Source organism: Pelobates fuscus, chromosome 2, assembly GCF_036172605.1.
Source record: "Pelobates fuscus isolate aPelFus1 chromosome 2, aPelFus1.pri, whole genome shotgun sequence".
NCBI classification, from domain to species: Eukaryota; Metazoa; Chordata; class Amphibia; order Anura; family Pelobatidae; genus Pelobates; species Pelobates fuscus.
The window spans coordinates 414,061,185-414,083,473 of record NC_086318.1 but is presented as its reverse complement, the minus strand read 5'-3'; the positions used below and the strand labels follow the sequence as shown (position 1 = coordinate 414,083,473).

The following is a 22,289-nucleotide window of genomic DNA, read 5'->3' as shown; positions in this document are numbered from 1 at the left end:
GAACCCCGATGTTCAATATTACACCGACGGCAGTAGTTATGTGAAAGAAGGGATCCGCTATGCAGGATATGCAGTGACAACAATAGACAAGGTGATAGAAGCTCGGCCACTGGCGAAAGGAACATCAGCACAAAAGGCAGAATTAATAGCACTAACACGAGCGTTACAATTGGCTGAAGGTTTAAGAGTAAATATCTATACGGACTCTAAGTATGCGTTTTTAACCACTCATGCCCACGGAGCTTTGTATAAAGAAAGAGGACTACTGAATTCAGAAGGCAAAGAAATCAAGTACGCAGCTGAAATCCTACAACTATTGGAAGCAGTGTGGGAGCCGAAAGAAGTCGGTATCATACATTGTCGAGCGCATCTGAGAGGAGATGGTGATGTAACCAAGGGAAATCGGATGGCAGATAGTGCAGCTAAGCGTGCTGCTGAATCAGGAAGACAGGAGTATGTGGGGCATATAGCTGCTCTTATACCAACTCCACTGTCCCAATGGACTCCAGTTTATACAGCTCAAGAAGAGGAGTGGTTAAAGACTGAACCGGGAAAGTATTTGGAGAACAAGTGGTATCAGCTAGAAGATGGAAGAATAGTCATACCAGCATCACTAGCGGTAGAAATTGTCCAAAATTATCACAACGGGACACATTCTGGGAGAGACAGTACTGAAGAATCTCTCAGGAAACATTTCTACATACCAAGATTGTCCAACTTGACTCAGGCCATTGTACGCAGATGTGTAACGTGTGCTAAGAATAATGCAAGACAAGGACCAGTAAAGCCACCAGGAGTCCAGTTTATGGGGGGACTCCCCATGTCCGATCTACAAATAGACTTTACAGTAATGCCTAAATCGGGTGGACATCGTTACCTGTTGGTAATTGTGTGCACCTATTCAGGCTGGGTAGAAGCATGTCCTACTCGTACAGAGAAAGCAGGAGAAGTTGTAAGATTCCTGCTACGAGAAATAATACCCCGATATGGACTACCCTGTTCTATAGGATCGGACAATGGTCCAGCTTTTGTTCATCAGTGCCTACAACAACTGACTCATATGCTTGGTATAAAGTGGAGGCTTCATACTGCATATAGACCCCAGAGTTCTGGTAAGGTAGAGAGAATGAATAGAACTATAAAGAACCAGTTGGCTAAAATGTGTCAGGAAACCCAACTTAAGTGGAACGTTCTCTTACCCATAGCTTTATTGCGAATCCGCAGTACCCCTACCAGAAGGATGGGCCTCTCTCCTTTTGAAATCATGTATGGGCGACCACCTCCCGTACTTGGTAACTTAAGGGGGGACTTGAGTCAGTTGGGAGAAGGAATTACCCGGCAGCAGGTTGTAGAGTTGGGTAAGACTATGGAGGAGGTACAGAAATGGGTACAAGATAGATTACCTGTGAATATTTATCCCCCTGTTCATAGTTATCATCCAGGAGACCAAGTGTGGATTAAAGAGTGGAATAATGTACCGTTAGGGCCCAAGTGGAGAGGTCCTTATGTTGTTCTTTTGTCTACCCCTACAGCGATAAAAGTAGCCGAAGTAACTCCGTGGATACATCACTCCAGGGTTAAACCAGCAGCAGTCGATTCTTGGCAAATTACAGCAGATCCAGAGAATCCCTGCAAGATCCGGTTGAAACGCACTACTCAGTCGGAGTAACGAGGAATTATTGTGGATTACAAATTTTATTGTTACAGGTGTGAGTGAGAAGGCCATAATAAAGCCTGTCCGCTTACCAACACATAGTGTATAAGCCAGGAAAGTCTTGAAGGGACACCTGTGAAGACGAGCAGAACTCCATTCCCTGCAGCCCTCACATCCTGGAAGCTGAGGTTCCATCGCACGGACGAAGACTGAGGATGACGGCGAAAGATGTGCTTTTGATTGTGTTTATTTATATGTGTTTTTATATTCAGGAAGGTAGAGGTACCGACACTCCTAGCTGTGAGGTATGCATTAAGACTACGAGAACAGGTAACCATATTTCCCAAACCCTAATTTGGCATTCACAATACGAATGTAAAGGAGAGGTATCAAGATGTAGATACCTAAATATAGACTATAGTGTGTGCCATTTAGGAGTAGGAGAACCTAAGTGCTTCAGTCCAGAGTATCAACCTCGTACAATTTGGTTGACTCTCAGGAATGGAGATCCTCAGGGGACCCTAATTAATAAGACGGTGTTAGAATCCGTACATTCTTCGGGTGTTCTGCTATTTGATGCATGTAAGGCGATATCAAGTGGTAGAAAACCGTGGAATGTATGTGGGGATCTTAGATGGGAGAGGACGTATGGGTCTAATGATAAATATATTTGTCCCAGTAGTAAAAATAAATATGTGAGTCCTAGATGCCCAAATAAAGACTATAACTTTTGTCCATATTGGTCTTGTGTGGGGTGGGCGACTTGGGGACAGACAGTAGATAAAGACATGATAGTGACTAAGTTGCCGACTAGCCCTTATTGTAAGTCTATGGAATGCAACCCAGTCCATATACTTATTAATAACCCCGACAAGTTCCTAGATAAGTATGGAAATTTATTTGGGTTTCAGATATACGGGACGGGTTTAGATCCTGGGACATTATTGTTTATAGGAATAGAGACTGATACGGTATCCTCCCAGACTCATCAAGTATACCATTCCTTTTATGAAGAGATGAGTATAGATAATAAGATCCCCCATAACGCTAAAAACCTGTTCATTGACCTAGCTGAAAGTATTGCCGGTAGTCTTAATGTTACCAACTGCTATGTGTGTGGAGGTACTAACATGGGAGACCAATGGCCTTGGGAAGCAAAGGAAGTAATGTCCGGTTCTGAGGCAGTTGACCAACTAATATCTACACAAGCCGATTATCATTTGAGTGTTAGAGGTAAATCTGAGTGGAGATTAAAGACCTCCATCATAGGTTATGTTTGCATAGCAAGGAAAGGAATAATGTATAATACTTCTGTAGGAGAATTAACTTGTCTAGGGCAAAAAGCTTATGATGATGATACTAAAAATACAACTTGGTGGTCGGCTTCAAATGTCTCAGAACCATCTAACCCGTTTGCTAGATATGCCAGTTTAAAGGATGTGTGGTTTGATTTATCCATCACATCTACCTGGAGAGCCCCAGCAAATTTGTACTGGATCTGTGGTAAGAAAGCCTATTCGGAGTTGCCACAGGACTGGGAAGGGGCATGTGTGTTGGGTATGCTCAAACCATCCTTCTTCTTGTTACCGATTGAAACAGGTGAGACTTTAGGTGTTAAAGTGTATGATGTGAATCATAGGAAGAAAAGGGGACCCTTAGAGATAGGCACCTGGGAAGATAATGAATGGCCTCCCCAGCGTATCATAGATTATTATGGGCCAGCCACGTGGGCAGAAGATGGTACCTTTGGTTATAGAACCCCAATTTATATGCTCAACCGTATTATAAGATTACAGGCGGTGGTTGAGATTATTACTAATGAGACCTCACAAGCACTCAATCTTCTAGCGAAGCATAATACCAGGATGAGGACAGCAGTGTACCAAAATAGATTAGCCTTGGATTACCTTTTGGCAGTAGAGGGAGGTGTATGTGGGAAGTTTAACCTGAGCAATTGCTGTCTTCAAATAGATGACGAAGGGCAAGCAATAGCTGAGCTTACTAGCCATATGGTTAAACTAGTGCATGTGCCTACTCAGGTATGGAAAGGGTACAATCCAAGTAGTTGGTTTGGTAGCTGGTATGAGTGGTTTGGAGGGCTTAAGGCAGTGGTAGGTGGAGTCCTACTGATTTTACTGTTGTGTCTACTCCTACCGTGTCTTATACCCTTAGTAGTTAGGTCTGTGCAAAGCCTGATAGGAAGTATAGCAGAGAGGAAGGCTGCTGCACAGATAATGGCGATATATAAGTATAAGGCTCTAGATCAAGGAGAACCAATGCAGGAAGATGAGTGTTAAAAGATTCACATCATAAGATAAGTCTGGTCTGGTTCATGGTAACCTGAGGTATATGCAAACCAAGGTAAAGTGATGCCTCAAGTAATTGTGAAATATCAGAGGCATCAAAGGGGGGAATGTGATGTAATTCCAGTAAAATACAAGTTTAGCAGGCTAAGATTGCCACAAGGCATATGTATGTATATGTGTTTGTAGTATCAGTTAGTTAATTACACGTAGCTAAGATACTGTTATCACTGTACTGACCAGGTGCAGGAATGTAAGAACTGGAATTACGCGTCCCTCTCCTTTGTATCAGATGAGCCACGTGGTTAGACCGGATGGATGAGTTTAGACTCTATTTATTAAATAGGTTAAGGGTATGTGTGGGTGTAGTTAATTGTGGGAGGAGCTACAGTGCTATATAAGGAATGTACTCTATGTATTCAGTACTCAGACTTTGCTGTATTTTGGTGACGCTAGTCCCTCTGAGTCCCGATCGGTGATCCAATAAAGAATCTCTTCCTTCCTGAAGAAACCTGTGTCCATCTCTCTGTGCTTGGCTTCCGTCAGTTTCTCCGGTATCAAATCCAAGCCCATAAGTCCTGCTTCTAAATCTACCCACCTTCTCTCCACCAGTAGAGAATGCCATAGAACTATCTACACCAACCTGGCGGGACACAGGAAGGTGAGTCCCAGACCTCCCTTCTGTTTTTGGTGATACAGTAATATCATAACGATTCTTCGCCTTTCCCCTCCCCAGATACAAAGTATCTATTTCCCGCTGCAACCCCTTTAAACCACTCGTCGACACCGGCATTTGGGGAGCCTGAAGGAGGAAAGGGAAACGGACGGCCTGTGTTATTGAATTTGCTATAATTTTACGTCAGTGAATAAACGTTGCGATTGTACAGCGCTACGGAATCTGATGGCGCTATGTAAACAATAAAATAATAATTGTTTTTTTTTTTAAAGAAAGATACTCAAGCTGTGTGTCCGGCTCTCTCGGAGTAACATTTGCAGCGTTATTTACTAAACTGAGAATTCAAACTGAATTTCAAATTTAAGGGCAGTAATGTAATGGAACAAATAGCTTACTCAGAGAAAATGATTTTACTATGATTAATAACCTATGATTATTAATCATAGTACTAACTATGATTAATAACCCACACAATGACCAGTATAGGGTCAGTCTGATTGGTTAAACATTTCCTCAGGGCAGCTTCTCCCTGCCCGCTCATTGGTTCTATTTGCTGTCACTTATCAGAAGGGCTTTTCCTATTCGCGGGAAGTCCGTTACCGTGGTAACCGCGCATCACTTCACTACGCCCAGGCCCTCTCCTGTCACTGGCCAAAAGAATCCTTGTACTATGGGCGGGCAGTTCCGGTAAATGTCCGTACTCGCCCCGCGATTGGCTGGCCTAGCTGTCACTCACGTGCGCTGTGGCTTCACCGGCTCCTGTCGGTTTCCTTAGCAACCCCCCTCCACATCTCTTGACAAGCTGCCGGCTACTGGCGCTCTGATTGGCTCCGACACATGAACGGCTCCGCCCACAATGCATTTCCCGTTTTCCTATTGGTTGGAAAGACCGACGGCTCGCTGGCTGGATGGAGGACGGGGTTGTTCGTGCTGGGCGCCATGACAGTAGCTCCTGACAGAATCTGAGTCACCAGGGCGTGGCGCCGGAGCCGTGCTTCCCTCCCTCCCTGCTCTGTATTGTTAGCGCGGCCCCTCCCTCTGCTCCCAGACGGGTGGCGCACTTTTTCCCAGCCGGCATCCCTCGCAGCTCGCTCTGTCTCGCCATGGAGGACCAGTCGCCGTTCATCTCGTCCAGCTACCCCGAGTCCCACCCGAGCGCGGAGCCCCGCGATGAGGACAGGAAGCCCTGGGAGGACCAGGAGGTGCTGGATCTGACCGGGGGAGCCGGCGGTTTCCGCCCGGATCTGTTCAGGCGGGGGGAGGCTGAGGAGGAGGACGACAAGCCCAGCTACTCGGACAGCCTGGAGCCCTCTCCGGAGGAAGAGGAGCCCAGCAGCATCAGCGAGCAGCCCATCATCGCGCCCCCCGTGCTGCCCAGCGCCCCCCTGGAGGAGGAGGAAGAGGAGAGACCCCCGGTGCCACGCCGGGCCCCCACAGGGTCTGTGGGTGAGTACTGAGCCAGACACCCCCCCCCTCCAGGAAAGATTCAAATTATCTCCCCCCCCCCTCCAGGAAAGATTCAAATTATCTCCCCCCCCCCCTCCAGGAAAGATTCAAATTATCTCCCCCCCCCCCCTCCAGGAAAGATCCAAATTATCCCCCCCCCCCTCTCCAGGAAAGATCCAAATTATCCCCCCCCCCTCCAGGGAAGAAGATCCAAATTACCCTCCCCCCCCTCCAGGGAAGAAGATCCAAATTATCCCACCCCCCCCCCCCTCCAGGGAAGAAGATCCAAATTATCCCACCCCCCCCTCCAGGGAAGAAGATCCAAATTATCTCCCCCCCCCCCTTCCAGGGAAGAAGATCCAAATTATCCCCCCCCCCCTTCCAGGGAAGAAGATCCAAATTATCCCCCCCCCCCCTCCAGGGAAGAAGATCCAAATTATCCTCCCCCCCCCCCCTCCAGGGAAGAAGATCCAAATTATCCTCCCCCCCCCCCTCCAGGGAAGAAGATCCAAATTATTCCTCCCCCCCCCCCCCCCCTCCAGGGAAGAAGATCCAAATTATCCCCCCCCCCCCCTCCAGGGAAGAAGATCCAAATTATCCCCCCCCCCTCCAGGGAAGAAGATCCAAATTATCCCCCCCCCCCTCCAGGGAAGAAGATCCAAATTATCCCCCCCCCCCTCCAGGGAAGAAGATCCAAATTATCCCCCCCCCCCTCCAGGGAAGAAGATCCAAATTATCCCCCCCCCCCCCTCCAGGGAAGAAGATCCAAATTATCCCCCCCCCCCCTCCAGGGAAGAAGATCCAAATTATCCCCCCCCCCCCCCCTCCAGGGAAGAAGATCCAAATTACCCCCCCCCCCCCTCCTCCAGTATAGATCCAAATTATCCTCTCTTCCCTTCCCCTGCTAAATCAGACATCAAGGGTTCACGTTGCTCCCCCCCCCCACATTGCCACCTCGCTGCATAGAATACCTAAACTGATCCAGGCTCCCCCAGACAGGAAAGGTACACCCATCCCCCCATATTAGTACCTTGCTGCATAGAATCCCTAAATTGATCCAGGCTCCCCCAGACAGCAAGGGTACACCCTAGATCCCCAGATGTTTTAAACTGCAGCTTTCACGATTCTAAATGCATGCAAGGCATCATAGGAGTTGCAGTTCTACAACCTCTAGGGATCTACCTTTTGGGCGCCCTTGCCCTAGACTGATTATCTTCAGAGCCACATGCTCCCCCAAATAGAGCAAGGGCTCACATTGCCTTAACATTCCTCCATTCAATGGAAAGAATATCCTAAAATAGAGCCAGGTGCCCTCACATAGATCAAAGGACCACCCTGTGCCTCATAACCTTATCCCTAAACAGATCATCCCCCAATAGGAGCAAGGCCCAGCTCGCATTACATTATTTTCTTGTAACAGAATACTAATTAGCCCAAATAGAATCAGAGTTCCAACAGTGCAGTCCCTTCTAATGAAACCAATTGCATATGGGGCACCCTGAAGTTAGATTGCCAGAATTTATAGTTTATAGGCATCATGAAAGTGGTATTTCCAAAACATTTTGGGCACCCCCTCTCTACTTTGGCATGTTACCTTCTTCCTGAACATACTACACTCCCTCCCTTTTGAGGAAAGCATCAGCATACTAGCCCCTTCTCAGTAGTCAGTTGCCACTTAACCAGTGGAGTAGGATACCTTCCTCAGAAAAGTATTAAGTATTATCCATCACACATGCCCCAGGTACTGCCAAATGCCACCTACCAACCACACCTACCGCAGATGTTGAACAGACAGTGTCTAAAAGACACTCCCACCCATTAGCACCCAAACAAAGCCAGATCCCTCCATATCATCACACACACCAGACAGATATTGGTCTTTAAGACCATACTGATAAAGGTCATCACAGTCAGCATGAATGAATGAACCCCTTCAGGTGTCATCCTCCCTGTATACCTTTTATACAATTTAATTGATGAAAAAAAAATGTTTTTGCTTTTGGTGGAAATTACTTCTACTAGCACTGAGAAAATTGTAGGTGTGTGTTTTTTTTTATTTTTTTCTGATAGTTTAGTGTAAAATATTTGTATCTCTTGCCTATACATTTATTATGCAGTTAAACGGGTAATTTACCTGGATAATGTAACACATGCAGATGTATCTGTATAGAAATAATAAAAATAAGAGCCAATGACAAAAATGAAAATTTTTAATTAGAAGCTAAAAGCATCAAGTGAACAGCTTATGCAGCTAGAAATATAAAATTTGTCGGCAATACCAGGTCCGAAGGTATGTGCACGCATTGACAACCAGATACATGTTCAATGATGCCTCTCTGTGAGCAGCACCAGATCTAGATGCTTTTGTGTCTGATTCCATCATGAAATCTTGGTTGCCCATCCTACAGTCATGTGGCATTGTGCATCCATTGCCCATCCTACAGTCATGTGGAATTGTGCATCCATTGCCCACCCTGCCCTTGTCAGAATGCATAGCACTGTGTGCCCACACGAATATCCTTCTGGTGGAAGGAGGAGTGTGCCATATGAGTGTGCATAATGGGTATTATTGCTACCAGGGTGGGGTCTGATATGTGCCAGCTGCCTAGAAAAACCTGATTTCATAGCTGCAGAAGGCTTTGGGATAGGGGTGTGATTGGTGGCAGGCTACTCCATCCCTTTCCTCCCAGTGAGTTATGTATGACTGGATTTCATATTTTTTTTTTTTTTTTGCATTTGTTAATTGTTTGAAGAAGTTGTTAAATGAGTGTGCCATTACATTTTGGAATAGAACCCTAAAGCAAATTGTTATGGCGTAGGCTGTCACTTGTCCATAATCGGTTAAAATTCATGTTTATACAGAAGACTATATCTTTACATGTATGCCTTCTGTCTGCTCTGTAAATTAACAGTCTTGTGTACTAAAGTCAGGAGCAGCCCATTTTAACATAAAGAGTTAACGGAAGGGTGTTCATACATTCTAGCTGAGCTAGCATTACAATGCCAGTGGGAAAACACACCTTTTTTGGTATGCCATCAATGTTTGCCAGAGGAAAAATAAATGTTTAGAAAAAAGCCAGACAGCAATAACTCATTATAGCACCGTGTACCTGCAGCCGCCAGTTAAAAGGAATTGTAGTGACAGGTGAAGTGTTATAAACATGTTTTATTTAAGAAACATGCCCTGTCCCATAGATAATTATGCGTTTTTATGTGGAATTGCAATATTGCTCTGTGCACAAGGCATGGGAACCAATAGTCCTCTTATTTGCATGACGTTGCTTTTTCCAGAACCGTGCAGCTCTTGCTTTTTTGATCTCCAGTTAGGGGTGTATCACAGTTGGCCAGCAAATGTCTCAACCTGCTGTCAGTCTACCAACTCCCATTCCTCTCAGCCAGCTAATGATCATGTGACTGTGTGTCAGCAGCTGGAGAAACACATCAACAATCTCTGAAATAGATTGGAAGTGTCTGCAGATCCCCTATCCATTGTCTTGGATCCATCCCAGTATTATTGCTACGCAGTTTCTTTTTCCATGCCAATGACTGTTCTATAAGCATAGGGATATTGGAAGTGAATCCGGCTGCTGCATCAGAATATGTCGAACAAAAAAATTAAAGCCTTGCAGTCTTATTGATAGGAATGAATGGTTAAATACAAAGCACTCTTGTACTTAGCAAATGCCCAAGAGACTGGATGTGCTTTGCAGTTGTGCAGTGGCATCATTTTTCCAGCAAGTTCTGTGAAACACACTACTTATTCATCATCAATCAGACAGATGGGTGCCTTTTGGGGTTCACTTGTAAGAAGAGTTTATTGAAAAACTATAAAATGGCTGCATTTTTTCCCCCCCCACTTACGAATGAATGGGTCTCAAGGAAGCAACATATGTTTCTTTTAGCTCTCCTATGTCAGGGGGAAGGAAACCTTCGGCACTCCAGATGTTGTGGCCTACATCTCAATTGATGCATTGCCAGCATTATGCCCGTAAGAGCATGCTGGGAGATGTAGTCCAAAGCATCTGAAGTGCAGAAGGTTGCGTTCTCCTGTCCTGGATCAAAGATGGCTAACTGACATTGCATGTGTTTTTGTAAACTACAATCTCCATGATACTCAGCCAACTTTCTGCCTGAGAATCGTGGGAATTGTACTTCAGGAAAAAGTTGGTGTGCCATTGTTGGCCTACCTACCTAGATTGTCACCACGTGCCCATGGTATAGGTCGGTAGTGTCAAGCTTTTGTTATTGCCGCTGTGTTGGAATGTTGGCTGAGCTTCAAAGGAGCATCACTGGTAAATGAGAGACAGACATAGAGGTGTAAAGCTGTAATGTCCACTGTTACATTCCTGCATGCAACTGGTAGGCCAAAGCATGAAATTCTATATTTTGAACCTGTAGTTCTGAATCAAAACTAGTATAAGTGTAGCTGTTAAGATTGGATATAGATTTCGCAAATCATTATTCATAGACTGACTTTAGACATTGTAAACTAATAGTACTTATATAGCTCTTTTCAACACAGGTCTTTTTGGCAGCTTCTTTGTTCCAGATAAGCTGTTAGTTAAGTGATTGTTATTTGAAACTTTTAGGCCTGATCTAATGCTGCCTGCCATGTGGTCTCTGTATCTGGGAGAGGAAGTAGTGTATCTTTCATTCCACATGGCAAGATGCTTGCTTTCTAATTTCAAAGTGGTTTTATTATGACATCAAATTACACAACTTCCTCAGAGAATTAGTGCCCTAAGTGACAAAGCATTTCCAATAAAAGTGAATTTAAGGTGCAACATTGTTAAATTTTGCTGTCCAGGTATGCACCACTTATTTTATCTTAACTATAGTGGTCCTTTAAGTACAGCTGGTACTCCATTTACTACAAAAACCTGCCCAAATTTTACATCTAACCTCTCTAGTCATCTCATTGAAGTGGTCTGGGTGAAGTGCCTCTTCAGAGAAACTGCAGTGTTTGTTTTACAGGGTTAAGCCTGCATCCAGTGGCAGTCTACCAGGCGGCCACTAGAGGCTCTTCCTGATGTTTCATAGAGTTTGACTCTGTGGAATAACGTGGAGCGTCCTCATGCTTTACATGAGGACATCCAGTGCCATCAACCCCCCCATAGGAAATCATTGAATCAATGCTTTCCTATGGGGATGGCCTAATGCCTGCTCGGCAGTTGCTGTGCATGCGCATTAATTTTTCCCTTGGCACTGTTATTGAAGGAGGCGGAAATGGAGCCAGTGGCAATGGACTTCAGCTCTGAAATAAGGTGAGTGTAAAAAGGGTTTTTAACCCTTTATTTCATGGAGGGTTCATAGTGTGGCAGAAGGAACACTTTAGTGTTGGGAATGCAGCTTTGTATTCCTGACTCTAAAATGTTTCTGTAATTGTTAAACACAAAACTGCACACCAGTCAAGCCATAAGACTTGATTGGTTAACAGAAATCTCAAATTTGCAGTGATGTTACTACTGCAAAGGATTCTGGGTGGGCATATTCGTTCAACAAAGAATCACATTTTTGCCCCTATTTATTCAATTTTAAGTGTGTGTGTGTGTGTGTGTGTGTATATATATATATATATATATATATATATATATATATATATATATATATATATATATATATATATATATATATATATATATATATATATATATATATAATCTCTCTGTCCCAAGTAGGCAGCAGCTGTCACGTATTAAAAGTCTAAAATGTATTAGTACAAAATGTAAAAGACGATCAATGTTTCAGTCCTGCATAGAGGACTTTCATCAGGATCAAACACTGGTGTTTACATTTTGGACTTATACATTTTGGACTTGTAATACGTGAGTGCTGCTGCCTACTTGGGACAGATGGATAATACTAGCCATGGCATGCTGTCACCCGACTATATATATATCTCTATCTCATGTGACTGGTTATATGATGTCTGTTGTGGCACACTCATTCATATACAGAAAGTATGAGTCCATAGAAGCCAAAATGCACTAAATAAAATAAGTTCACTTGGAGGTATTGGAACGTAGACGGTGCACTCACCCACCCCAAACTCCAGCTGCCTTTTGGTATTAAAATACTTTTAATGTTAATAAATATATTTGTTATTCCTGACTCTCTCTAGTGTTAAAAAAAACAAGTTTGTCCCCCTTAAATAATTTGAAAACTCACATTTCCAGCGCCGCGCAGGTCTGCTGGCATAGGCTACGCCACGCTCTGCCTCCTTGGCTGAGATCATCAGTATTGATGATCTCTGCCAATCACTGCTTTCCCATAGGGAAGCATTGGATTGGCTAAAATGGTCAATTCTGATGATCTCAGCCAAGGAGATGGGCTGGGGGTGGAACCAAACTCCTCCTTCGCCAATCAGCATTTCCTCATAGAGATGTATTGAATCAATGCATCTCTGAGGTAAGTTCAGCGTCTCCACACTGTAGTTAAGACGCCGAACGTCTGTGGTGCACACTGCAGCACTGACTCAGGAAGGGTGGCCACTAGAGGTGTTCATAGGCTGTGATGTAAACATTGCATTTTCTCTCAAAAAAAAAAAAGGTGTTTACAGCAAAAAACCTACAGGGACTGAACTCACCAGAACAAAGACATTAAGCTGTAGGTGTTCTGGTGACTGTAGTGTCAGTTTAATTTTGTTACATGCTAATAGTTTTGAATACCATAGAATACTTTAAATCCATTGCCAATGTGTATGCAATTCACTGTAATCTAGTGCTTGGACTGTTTTGATAATGTACTTGAAGTGTCAAGTTCACACTGTATGTATGCAGTCTTTACTCACATTAGACTTGGAATATTGCCTTGATTGCTCAATGTAAACTGGCTGAATATTATGTTACCTGCTTGTAGCACGACTGACATACACCCTTCTACTTTATTTACAGGCTATACATTTTTAGCCCAGTGGCTTCCAAGGCAAGGTAAAATAGAAAACACAAGTGTTCTGGTTAAATGAAAATAAACAATCTTGGCAACTTGTTGCTTCTTGATCAATCAGATTAGCAAATATTTAGCACGAATAAAACCTTTCCTAATTCCAATTCTAATCTTTACAACTCAAATCATCAAGATTTTGAGTACATAAAATAAATCCATGTTAATAATTTCTTCTCTAATGCTTGGATAATTTAATTTACTTACACTGAAACTTTGTAAATTGCATCATTAGACTATGTAATTAACATGAATAACAAAAAAAAGGAAATGTAACAATCTGAATGTAAACTTGTCATATATTGAGATAAATAACAAATGGCAATGGAGGAGATTGATTGAATAAGTAAAAAATGTCCAACTAAACCAATGCAGAGATTAAAGGATGAAGTAGTTACTTTCATGGGTCAAAGCTAGTGTTGGGAGTGAATCCACAATGGATCTTCTGACACAGAATGCATTCAACTATGTGTAATTAGAAGGCTATCTCTGCCATAAGCTGTGAAGTCACATGTTGTTGGGCCACTAGCTGAAATAGTACATAATTGCTGGCTGTACACAAAGTGACCTTTTTATGTAATTGGTTGTGTGCATCTCATGTCCTTTGATTGTAATGTACTCGTGCAGTGTGATTCACGAAGGTATATATTTTTTTGAGAGTTTAACCCCTTAAGGACCAAACTTCTGGAATAAAAGGGAATCATGACATGTCACGCATGTCATGTGTCCTTAAGGGGTTAAAATTCACACATTGGTCAATGACCCTAGTTGCGCATATTATTGAAGCCATGTCATTGGGATTTAGATCGTAATCGCTTTACTGTATTTTATAGCGTTACATTTATCTGTACTTTGCTTTGTCCAGACTGCAACTTCATGTAAGTACGGTATGTATGTTCATCAGTTTGTTGCACTGTTAAAGAACTCCCTTAAATTTACGTCTCCACACGATGCATCACTCGGGACTGGACGATGTGCAGGCATCCACAGGGCTTCGATTTAACAGGGTGTTTTTTTTGGGAGGCAGCAGAAGTAGTTTTCAGGAAAATATTTAAACATTAAGTAAGGATTTTCTAAAGATTTTTCTCTAGCGCCATGTAGAACTTTACATTTGTATACCTAATCACTAGTTATCCATCACTCTGTATGTCTACACTACGTTTACACTTTTCTTTTCCTATAAAACATTCTTATACTAATTTTGTAACAGATTTGTATGTTTAAATACATCTGTAGTTGGATGCCTTGGTGTTGTGTGTGTGTGTGTGTGTAGTTCTATACAACTCAGGTTTTACATGTTAATATAAGATATAAACATGTATTTATTTTATGGGGTATATGAGTCATATCACAAACATTTTCATTCAGTGCATTTATCTTGTGATCTAAAAATGAGCTAGCTTGGTTTGAATGTATGCCTCTATGGGTGCTCCTTAATACAACCCCGTGCTGGCTTGTTTCAGGGTTGAACCCATGCAGAACCCTATCTATTCCTTGGGCATGTAACACTCTCTCAGGGTAGAATGCAACTTACAGCAATACGTGGTATTTCATGCTGAAATTCTGCATAATAAAATCCCTGAATGAAGCACAAGTCATACTTAAAATATTTGTGCCTCCCCCAGTAAAAGCAGTATATAAATGATACTGATCAGGTACAAGCAGGCTACCTAGGCACAAACGCTTTACAAGTATTAAATGGCATCTACTAAATATTGACCTTTTTTCTTTTAATGAATGTGTCCTGGTGTCACTGTTTTTTCTCTACAATTGTTGTGCATCCTTGCTAGCTTTTCACTTTCTATCTGTGCTGCTTTAATTCCACTGAGGCCTTGTTGTATTTGTTTTTCAGATGAGAACCTCTTTCCTCTTCCTGCTGCATCTGCACCTCTGATGCACTCCTCTGCAGGCAAGTTCTTTCTGCTGTCCTGTACTTTATATCTCTGTTGCTGCATTGATCCTCCCACTTGCTCTGTAATAATTAATGTGTGATGCAAACTCTACGCAAGCAGGCTGCTGCTCCTTTAAGCCACAACGAGAAAGACGGGACTATGTTAGCAGTTCTAGATGTATAAAGCCAAAAAATATATATATATTTTTTTTTTTTCCTCTTTCAGTCTTTGTATTTGTTTTTTGTCTTAAATGTTTTGGTTGAGGTCCCTATGAGTACAGGAATTCCTAATGCAGGGGGATAATACTGCATATTGTGAGACATGTATGGCATAACTGTAAGGACTATTAGTTATGTTATATTTAGCAAAAAACATTAATCTGGAACAATACTTATTAATAATCAGGAAGAAAGTCAAAAAGATAGTATTCAATACATTAATATTTTATCAAAACCTTTTATTCTGCTATTTCACAACAGAAGAAAGGTTATCTGATTGGGTACCTAAAGGTCTGTATGTGACACACTAATGGCGGAGGTATCACAGGGAAAGTAGTTAATATTGCTTGTTGGCTGCTGTATGTCCTTGCTGTTTTCCCCTGCGAGAGAGCCCTGTAGTATCAGAGGGATATCTAGTGTTTGAGAGCTCTGGGAGACCTATAAATAACAAGTAAAGCGAGAGACACATGAGTGTGGGATATATCATGGCATTGTGTGGGTCAACTGTGCAAGTCTTCCAGAAGCTTTTATGATTTGGATGATCCCACAGAGGTACTGACAAACTTGGAGCTAGTTTGTTATTCTAAGAAACAGTCAAAGTGTCTTGTGTCAAAAGCCAGACTATGGTCTGCAGTTATACTGAGGCTTCTCCTGGGGGAAACTCTTGCTTTCGAAATGAAAGAAAGATAGAAGGAACTTAAGGTTCCTTGAAGACCAGAGAGTATAGGCCTGCTAAATGTGATAAAAAGAAACACCAACTGGTATGTGAAATTTCTGCAACGCAGTTTTGGAGGTGAAACAGAACCCCGTGTTGTGCTAGTCCAGTTTGCAATAAAGGAATAGGTTATGGAAGGGTTCATTATTCCTGTCCGAGCAGGACTGTAAACATGTAAGTTTGTCATTCCTCTTGCAATTCCGCGTGATGCGGTAGTAGTGATAACTTGTCCGATTCCTGAGAAATGTTGAAGATGTCAGAGACCGAGAAAGGGACAAGGTCTCTTCCTCTGCTCTGGGTGGATGATCGTGTGTCATTCCAAAAGATACAATGATGCAATGTCAAAAAGACAACCTAGAGAGCAGTTTACCCTCAGCTTACTGGTTTGGTCTGCTGTGGAAAATCTGTGACAACTTTGATCTGGCCAAGAAAGAGGGCTGATTTGCTTGAGGATTGACCTAGAACACCTGGAAATGCTGCAGATGTGACTTTCTGAACTTGACCTTGGAATGCAAAGGGGTAGAACGGTTATGGAACTTCCTCGGTTTATTACATTCTAGTCTCCCCACACAGATTATTTTTGTCCTCTGCACCAGTTCAAGTGCTCACAGTGCTTGCCATTTGAGCCTGAATTTGCGTGGTCTTCAGATGCATGGCAGCAGCAATGTACTAGTTTTATGAGGGCTTGTATGTTGCTTGTGTCTACATTCAGATACCTGGGGTGAGACTGTTGGTCCAGAGCTCCATCAGTTGGTTCCGGAAGTATCTGATGTCCACCCACAGTTGCATTGGGATGCAGAGTTGACACCATAGGTCTCTCCAGTAGAGTAGAATGGGAATACAACAATTTTAGCTCTTGGGTCCCTATAAATAACAGAATCTAATGTTCCTAGACTTTTCATCCCCAGCAGAGCAAAATGAATTTAAAGTCAAATTCACCCTCATGAGAACCTGCTTCTTATTGTCACTTTTGGATAAATCCAATAGTGGACTGTGGCGTACCCTTTCACAGAACCTTGAACACATAGGTGGGCCTCATCCAGGGATGTTTACCTCTCTCCTTCGCAGACATAGATTTACCATATTCCCTGAGGTGTATGCATTTCTACAATTGCAGAGAAGAGTTTTATGTAGTGGTTGTGGTGCCTAGAATGTTCCTCTAAATTTTAATGGATTTTTCTGGAATACAAATTAAATTACTGTTTAATAGATATACCCCCAATACAGAAATGTGCTTGCATTTAATTATGTATTCTTTCATTGTGGTTATATTTAAAGAGACACTATAGTCACCAGAACAACTACAGTTTAATGTAGTTGTTCTAGTGAGTATAGAATCTCCCTGCAAGCTTTTTAATGTTAAAACTGCCTTTTCAGAGAAATGGGGGTGTTGACATTACTGCCTAGGAACACCTCCAGTGGCTACTCCTCAGGCATCCACCAGAGGTGTTAACTGTGTCACTAGAGCTAGGGCGATGTTTGACATGAAATGTACCTTTTTATGTGCAAGTATTTTTTGTTATTTTACATATATATAATTTTTTTAAAATGTGAAACTTTAAGGCCCAAAGAAATGGTTTTAATGTATCAAAAAAAGCTTTTTGCTGCATGTGTTATGTATCGCAGTTATGTACATGCTTATCTCTTTCTGCTACTGATTACCTTCCTTTCTGTTCGTGGTCACAGACAAAGTACTGGACATGCAGCAGCCGTATAGCACTATGTTGGCTGGCCAAGAGGAACTTGCATCTGTGCTGCTTGAGTCTGCTTCTTCTCCTCCTTCTATGTCTCCTCTGTCTGCTGATTCCTCTAAAGAACAAGTAGTCTCTGTTGCTTTTCATGCTAATTTAACTGCACCAGAAGCTTTGCAAGAGCCTGTTAGTGATCTGCACGGGGTGTCACGGACCGTAGGTGATACGGCTTTCAGTGTAAAGTTAGGCAATGAGGTGGAGCCAGATTATTCAGAGGTGTCCTATCATAAGGGATCTTCCTCTTTAGGGCAAATAAAGGAAGATGTGATCTTTTCAGAAAAAGGTTATGTAGTTGAACATCCTACATCTCAGCAAGAGACCGTAAGTGAAGACCACACACAGTTATATGCACAGTCTGCTAAAGAGATGTTTTCAGGAATGCTTAAAGCTGTTGGACCTCCTCATGAGGAATTTTCAGAGATCAAAGAAGCACTTGAAGAACAGTATGTAGATTTCAAACCATTTGTGAAATCGTATGAGGGTGGTTATGAAGCCAGTACTAAGAAATTTGAAAGTGATATTTACAGTTTGAATGTAGAAGCTGTTAAAAGGCCAGAGCAAAAATATGAAGAAGATAATGAAATAGACTTATCTGATGATATTTCACCAATAACGCCAGAAGGTCCTGAGTCCTCAGAGTATGAAATGTTTGTTTCTTTAGAAAAGAGCCTTTATCCCACTACAGTGGAAAGTCAAGGTTTAGGAAACAAAACAGATGAGAAAAAGATGGAAGAAGTAGAAGCCAAGACAACTTCACTGGAGTCTGCCTTGAACTTAACATCAGTGAATCCTTTCTTTGAGCATGTAGACCGACAAGGCGATTATGTTACAACTCACGATGTCATGGGAGGTGATCTCTCCCACGGACCCACCAAGTCAGAAGGCCTTACTCCAGATATTGTACAAGAAGCATATGAAAGTGAAATCCATGATATTGGCATACCCATACTTGGATATGAACCCAAAATGGATTTGGTTCAAACAGCTGCCAAAGCTGTTCAAGAAAATGCTGCCAAATCTGACAATGTTACTCCTACATCTCAAACACCTGCACTGTTTGAAGGCACAGATTCTGTATCTTCACCAGTTTTGCCTGATATAGTTATGGAAGCACCATTAACATCTGGTTCTGTTGGGTTAGAAGCCAGTGTTTTTCATCCAGATGTTTCACCTGTAAGCAGTGCCCCTGCTGTTAGCGAGGAGAAGATAAAATTTCAGTCTGAGAAACCACCTTCATACGAAGAAGCTGTAAGTAAATCTGGAACTCAAGACCAGGACAAAGCAGCTAAACGTGTTGAAATAAAGGAAGAGTCCCCATCTCAAGAACCGGAGGCACCCTACATATCCATAGCATGTGACCTAATAAAAGAAACTATTCCAACAGAATCGGCACCAGATTTTTCAAAGGCTATGAAAGATGAGTTTGAGTCTCAGTTTAGTCAACATTTCGATGATAGTTCATCAGAATCTGAACACAGCGAGCCTTCCTATAAGCACTGGGAACCTGAAGTTGTCTCAAGGAAAGTTTGTGACTCGGTTACCAGTGTGAAGACTCAAAGCATTTCTCCAGAAAAGGAACTTAAAGGTGATTTACTGTTTAAAGAGTCTTCCCCAAATAAATCCTATTTGCATTCATTTCAAGTACAATCAAACACGTCTCAGAACCCCTCTGATTTTATTGGTAAGAGTTCCGTTACAGAAGTTTTCAAGAGTCCAGATAAGCCTTTGCAGATGGAAGAATTTTCAGTAGGTATACAGTCAGGAAAGACTCCTAGTCCAAAATATTCACCAATCACGGAGACTGCAGACTCTGAGAAGTCCTCCCCAATATCCTTTATGGAAGATGCTATTCGAACCTCCGATGATGTGCATGTTGAGATGGTTCAGAAAGCTAAGCTGCCAGACAAGCCCATAAATGTACCCAGCTTTGGGAAGAAAGAAGACCTGTATTCTGCTCTTTACCAGGATCCGATGCATGCCAAAGCTGAGCAGTTTCAGGATACTGACAAGTCGAATGAATATGCTAAAGCTGTAGACCTCACAACCAGGGATGATTCCTCAAATGCTAAGGATGCTAAGCTACCGCCTCCTCCAAAGGAAGATGCTCCTGCCGTCAGTTCCACAAAAGTGAAACAGGAAAGCAAAGATTTAGCAATTACTGCTCCTGTGCTTACACCGGCTTTAAAGAATTCAGGTAATGTGTTTTTATACTACTTTTTACACTGCATGTTGTAGTGTTTTTTAGTGAAAGATCTATCCAAATACGCAGGTAGTTCAGACCTTCCGTTTAAAAGTATTTTCCTTTTATATGCAAATAATTCTTGAGTGTATGTATGTCTTTTCTTTGATTTGGATTGTTGGTTATACAGTCCAGGACAGAAAGGTCATGCCAATTGTTAGCGGAGGAATTGGGCTTTCTATTTTTGCTTGTATCCCAAGGGATCACAGTTGTCTTTTTGTTGTTGACGATTGATCCTTTTCCAGAGAGACCTGAAACATGAACATGGTAGTCTAGATTTCTTTTGTCACAATGTATTTTCAGCATCATGTAAATCGAGTGAATCAGGGGTACAGTGCTAAATTGTACAAAGATCACAAGAAATATTATATTGCTCCTACAATCTCAATTCTGTCGCTTAGGAGTAAAACACTTTGTTCTGTTCAAATATTAGATCTGTTACAGGCAATGTAACGTAGGCAGTGAGACAGTGTAGGTACCATGCTGGAAGGTCTGACTAGCAGTGAAGGCTTGTCCAAAGGGACACTTGGCGATGCTCTCCACCTGTTTTTATGTGGGGGAAAAATCAGTTGCAGTTCTGTAATAGGTTCAGTTCTTCACCTCCCTCCCCCCATAACTGTTAGAAGAAGCGAACTTGAAAGCATCCGCATCTAGGTATGTCAAAAATCGGGACCAGTTTGAAATTGGCCCTGTTTCATCAGTTTTTGCACATGCCTAGTGTCCTTTAAGAAGGAATTTCTGGAATTTCCATTTAGTTGAAACTCAGGCAGCAGAGCCAGCTGCCCATGAGTTGAGGCAAGCTGTTGGCCTCTCTATTAAGCTTCCCTTATTGGCTGATAGCACCAGGGGGTGGAGTTACAGTGCCCACAGGAGAGAGAAGCAAGAAGCCACACAGGAAGTGCAGATCCTAGCCCTTACTAAAAGTGTATAGCATCTTTTTCTCTCCCCCAATAGTCCCAGTGATTACCTGAGGCTTGATTAAGCAGGGGAATTTAATCAAATATATAATTTATATAAAGCCAGGGTTGCATAAACAGTGACTTAACGCCTAGATAGCAGAAAATTGAGCTGTGAGACCACAAGAGCATGACCTGTACACCAAAACCGCTTCATTAAGCTTGTTGTTTAGGTGCTTATAGTGTCCCTTTAATAATAATAAAAACGTCACTATTGTGATATGTTTGCTTTTATAGTTATATAGCGCAGTGTCAGTCGTCACAGAAATATTTGGGGATAGGGTGGAGGTTAAACTGTGCTTTTCTAAAATGGCTTGGTGTCTGTGCAATACTCCATCTATACATTCTGCCAGGAGATGTATAATTCTGCCCTGTAGTTATCGTTTTATGAATAACATAATATTGTCCCTGTTTTGATTTGCCACTAAATTATATTCATGTTTGGCATATTTATATAAATAATTTTAGGCTAGGACCAACTTTTTTTGTTTTTCACTTGAGCTAGTAACTCTCAGATATCGGAGACCGGTGATCCAAGGGCTTTCCATGTTCTGTTAAAACTGATATCCCAGTTTGTATGTTTCAGGCCTTATATGCCGTGTCTGTGAGGATTGCCAAGCACCTTTCTGGAAACTGGTTGAGTGGCTGTTCATATAAAATACATGCACACACATTCACAGTATTAGCTTCTTTAGATGGCACCGAATTACAAAATAGGCACCCTGTTCTTCACTAAATTTATCCTTCAGCAAATATTCGCATTTTGAACACTGTCGCAATTTAAAACCTCAGGCATGAAGTTCAGGGCTTGCTCATTGGCTGAGAGTGTCCACTCATTGCTCTCATTAACAAGCAAAGACCTGCACCACAAAGCTTAGCTCAGAGCTTCTGGCTCTGTCAGCTGTAGTGGAGGCAGTAGGCAGCACCAGGTGCACCCAAGGCAAGTAGTCAAACCATTATAAAACAGATTGACTACTTAAAATGGGGTGACCAGGGCACACCTTGCACCATAACCAATACAGAGCACTTAATATGGTTTATGGGATAATTGGTTGATCCTTCAGTCGTAGTTCATCTCATCACGTGAGGCTAGTAGAACTGTTTTTTAAACTAGTAGCAGCCTTACTACGTTGCTATAAGTTTATGGTTTGCAGTTTTGTTTACAAAGCTGGGTGCTGCAAGCATCAGTTACGTGCATGCATATGTCCACAGTTCATGCTCGCTCTTCGGTAGAGGGGGTTTCTTCTTGGATGTTTGGTGCATGTTCAAGTTACATGGACCTTAACAGCCCTCGCCTCCATCTTTGGAATTATATACCATCCTGGAAAAAGACACATTTTAATGCATAGTTCTTTGGTGTGCTTAAAGTAACCCTCTAACTGCTTGGGTTTTTCCACATTGCAAGTGACTTCAAATTGCAGAGCCTCTTAACTGTGTAACTCCTCTGGTTAAAGCTCAAGAACATGATTTCCAGGAATTGTATGGTATTGGTGGTCA

At 42.3% G+C, this 22,289-nt stretch overlaps 1 protein-coding gene across 4 annotated transcripts in view; it reads left to right on the top strand.

Moving 5' to 3' along the window:
• Positions 1-5,572: 5,572 nt before the first annotated feature.
• The window catches only part of RTN4 (reticulon 4), a 54,193-nt gene continuing 37,476 nt past the window's right edge, over positions 5,573-22,289 (top strand). The window contains exons 1-4 of one of the 4 annotated variants that reach the window (XM_063443984.1): positions 5,573-6,079; positions 12,973-13,008; positions 14,874-14,930; positions 17,533-19,791. In XM_063443984.1, coding sequence (XP_063300054.1) covers positions 5,737-6,079; positions 12,973-13,008; positions 14,874-14,930; positions 17,533-19,791 — 2,695 coding nt within the window. In that variant the 5' untranslated portion in view covers positions 5,573-5,736. The remainder of the gene's footprint in view (positions 6,080-12,972; positions 13,009-14,873; positions 14,931-17,532; positions 19,792-22,289) is intronic. The other 3 variants (XM_063443979.1, XM_063443980.1, XM_063443981.1) reach the window with 3 other exon arrangements.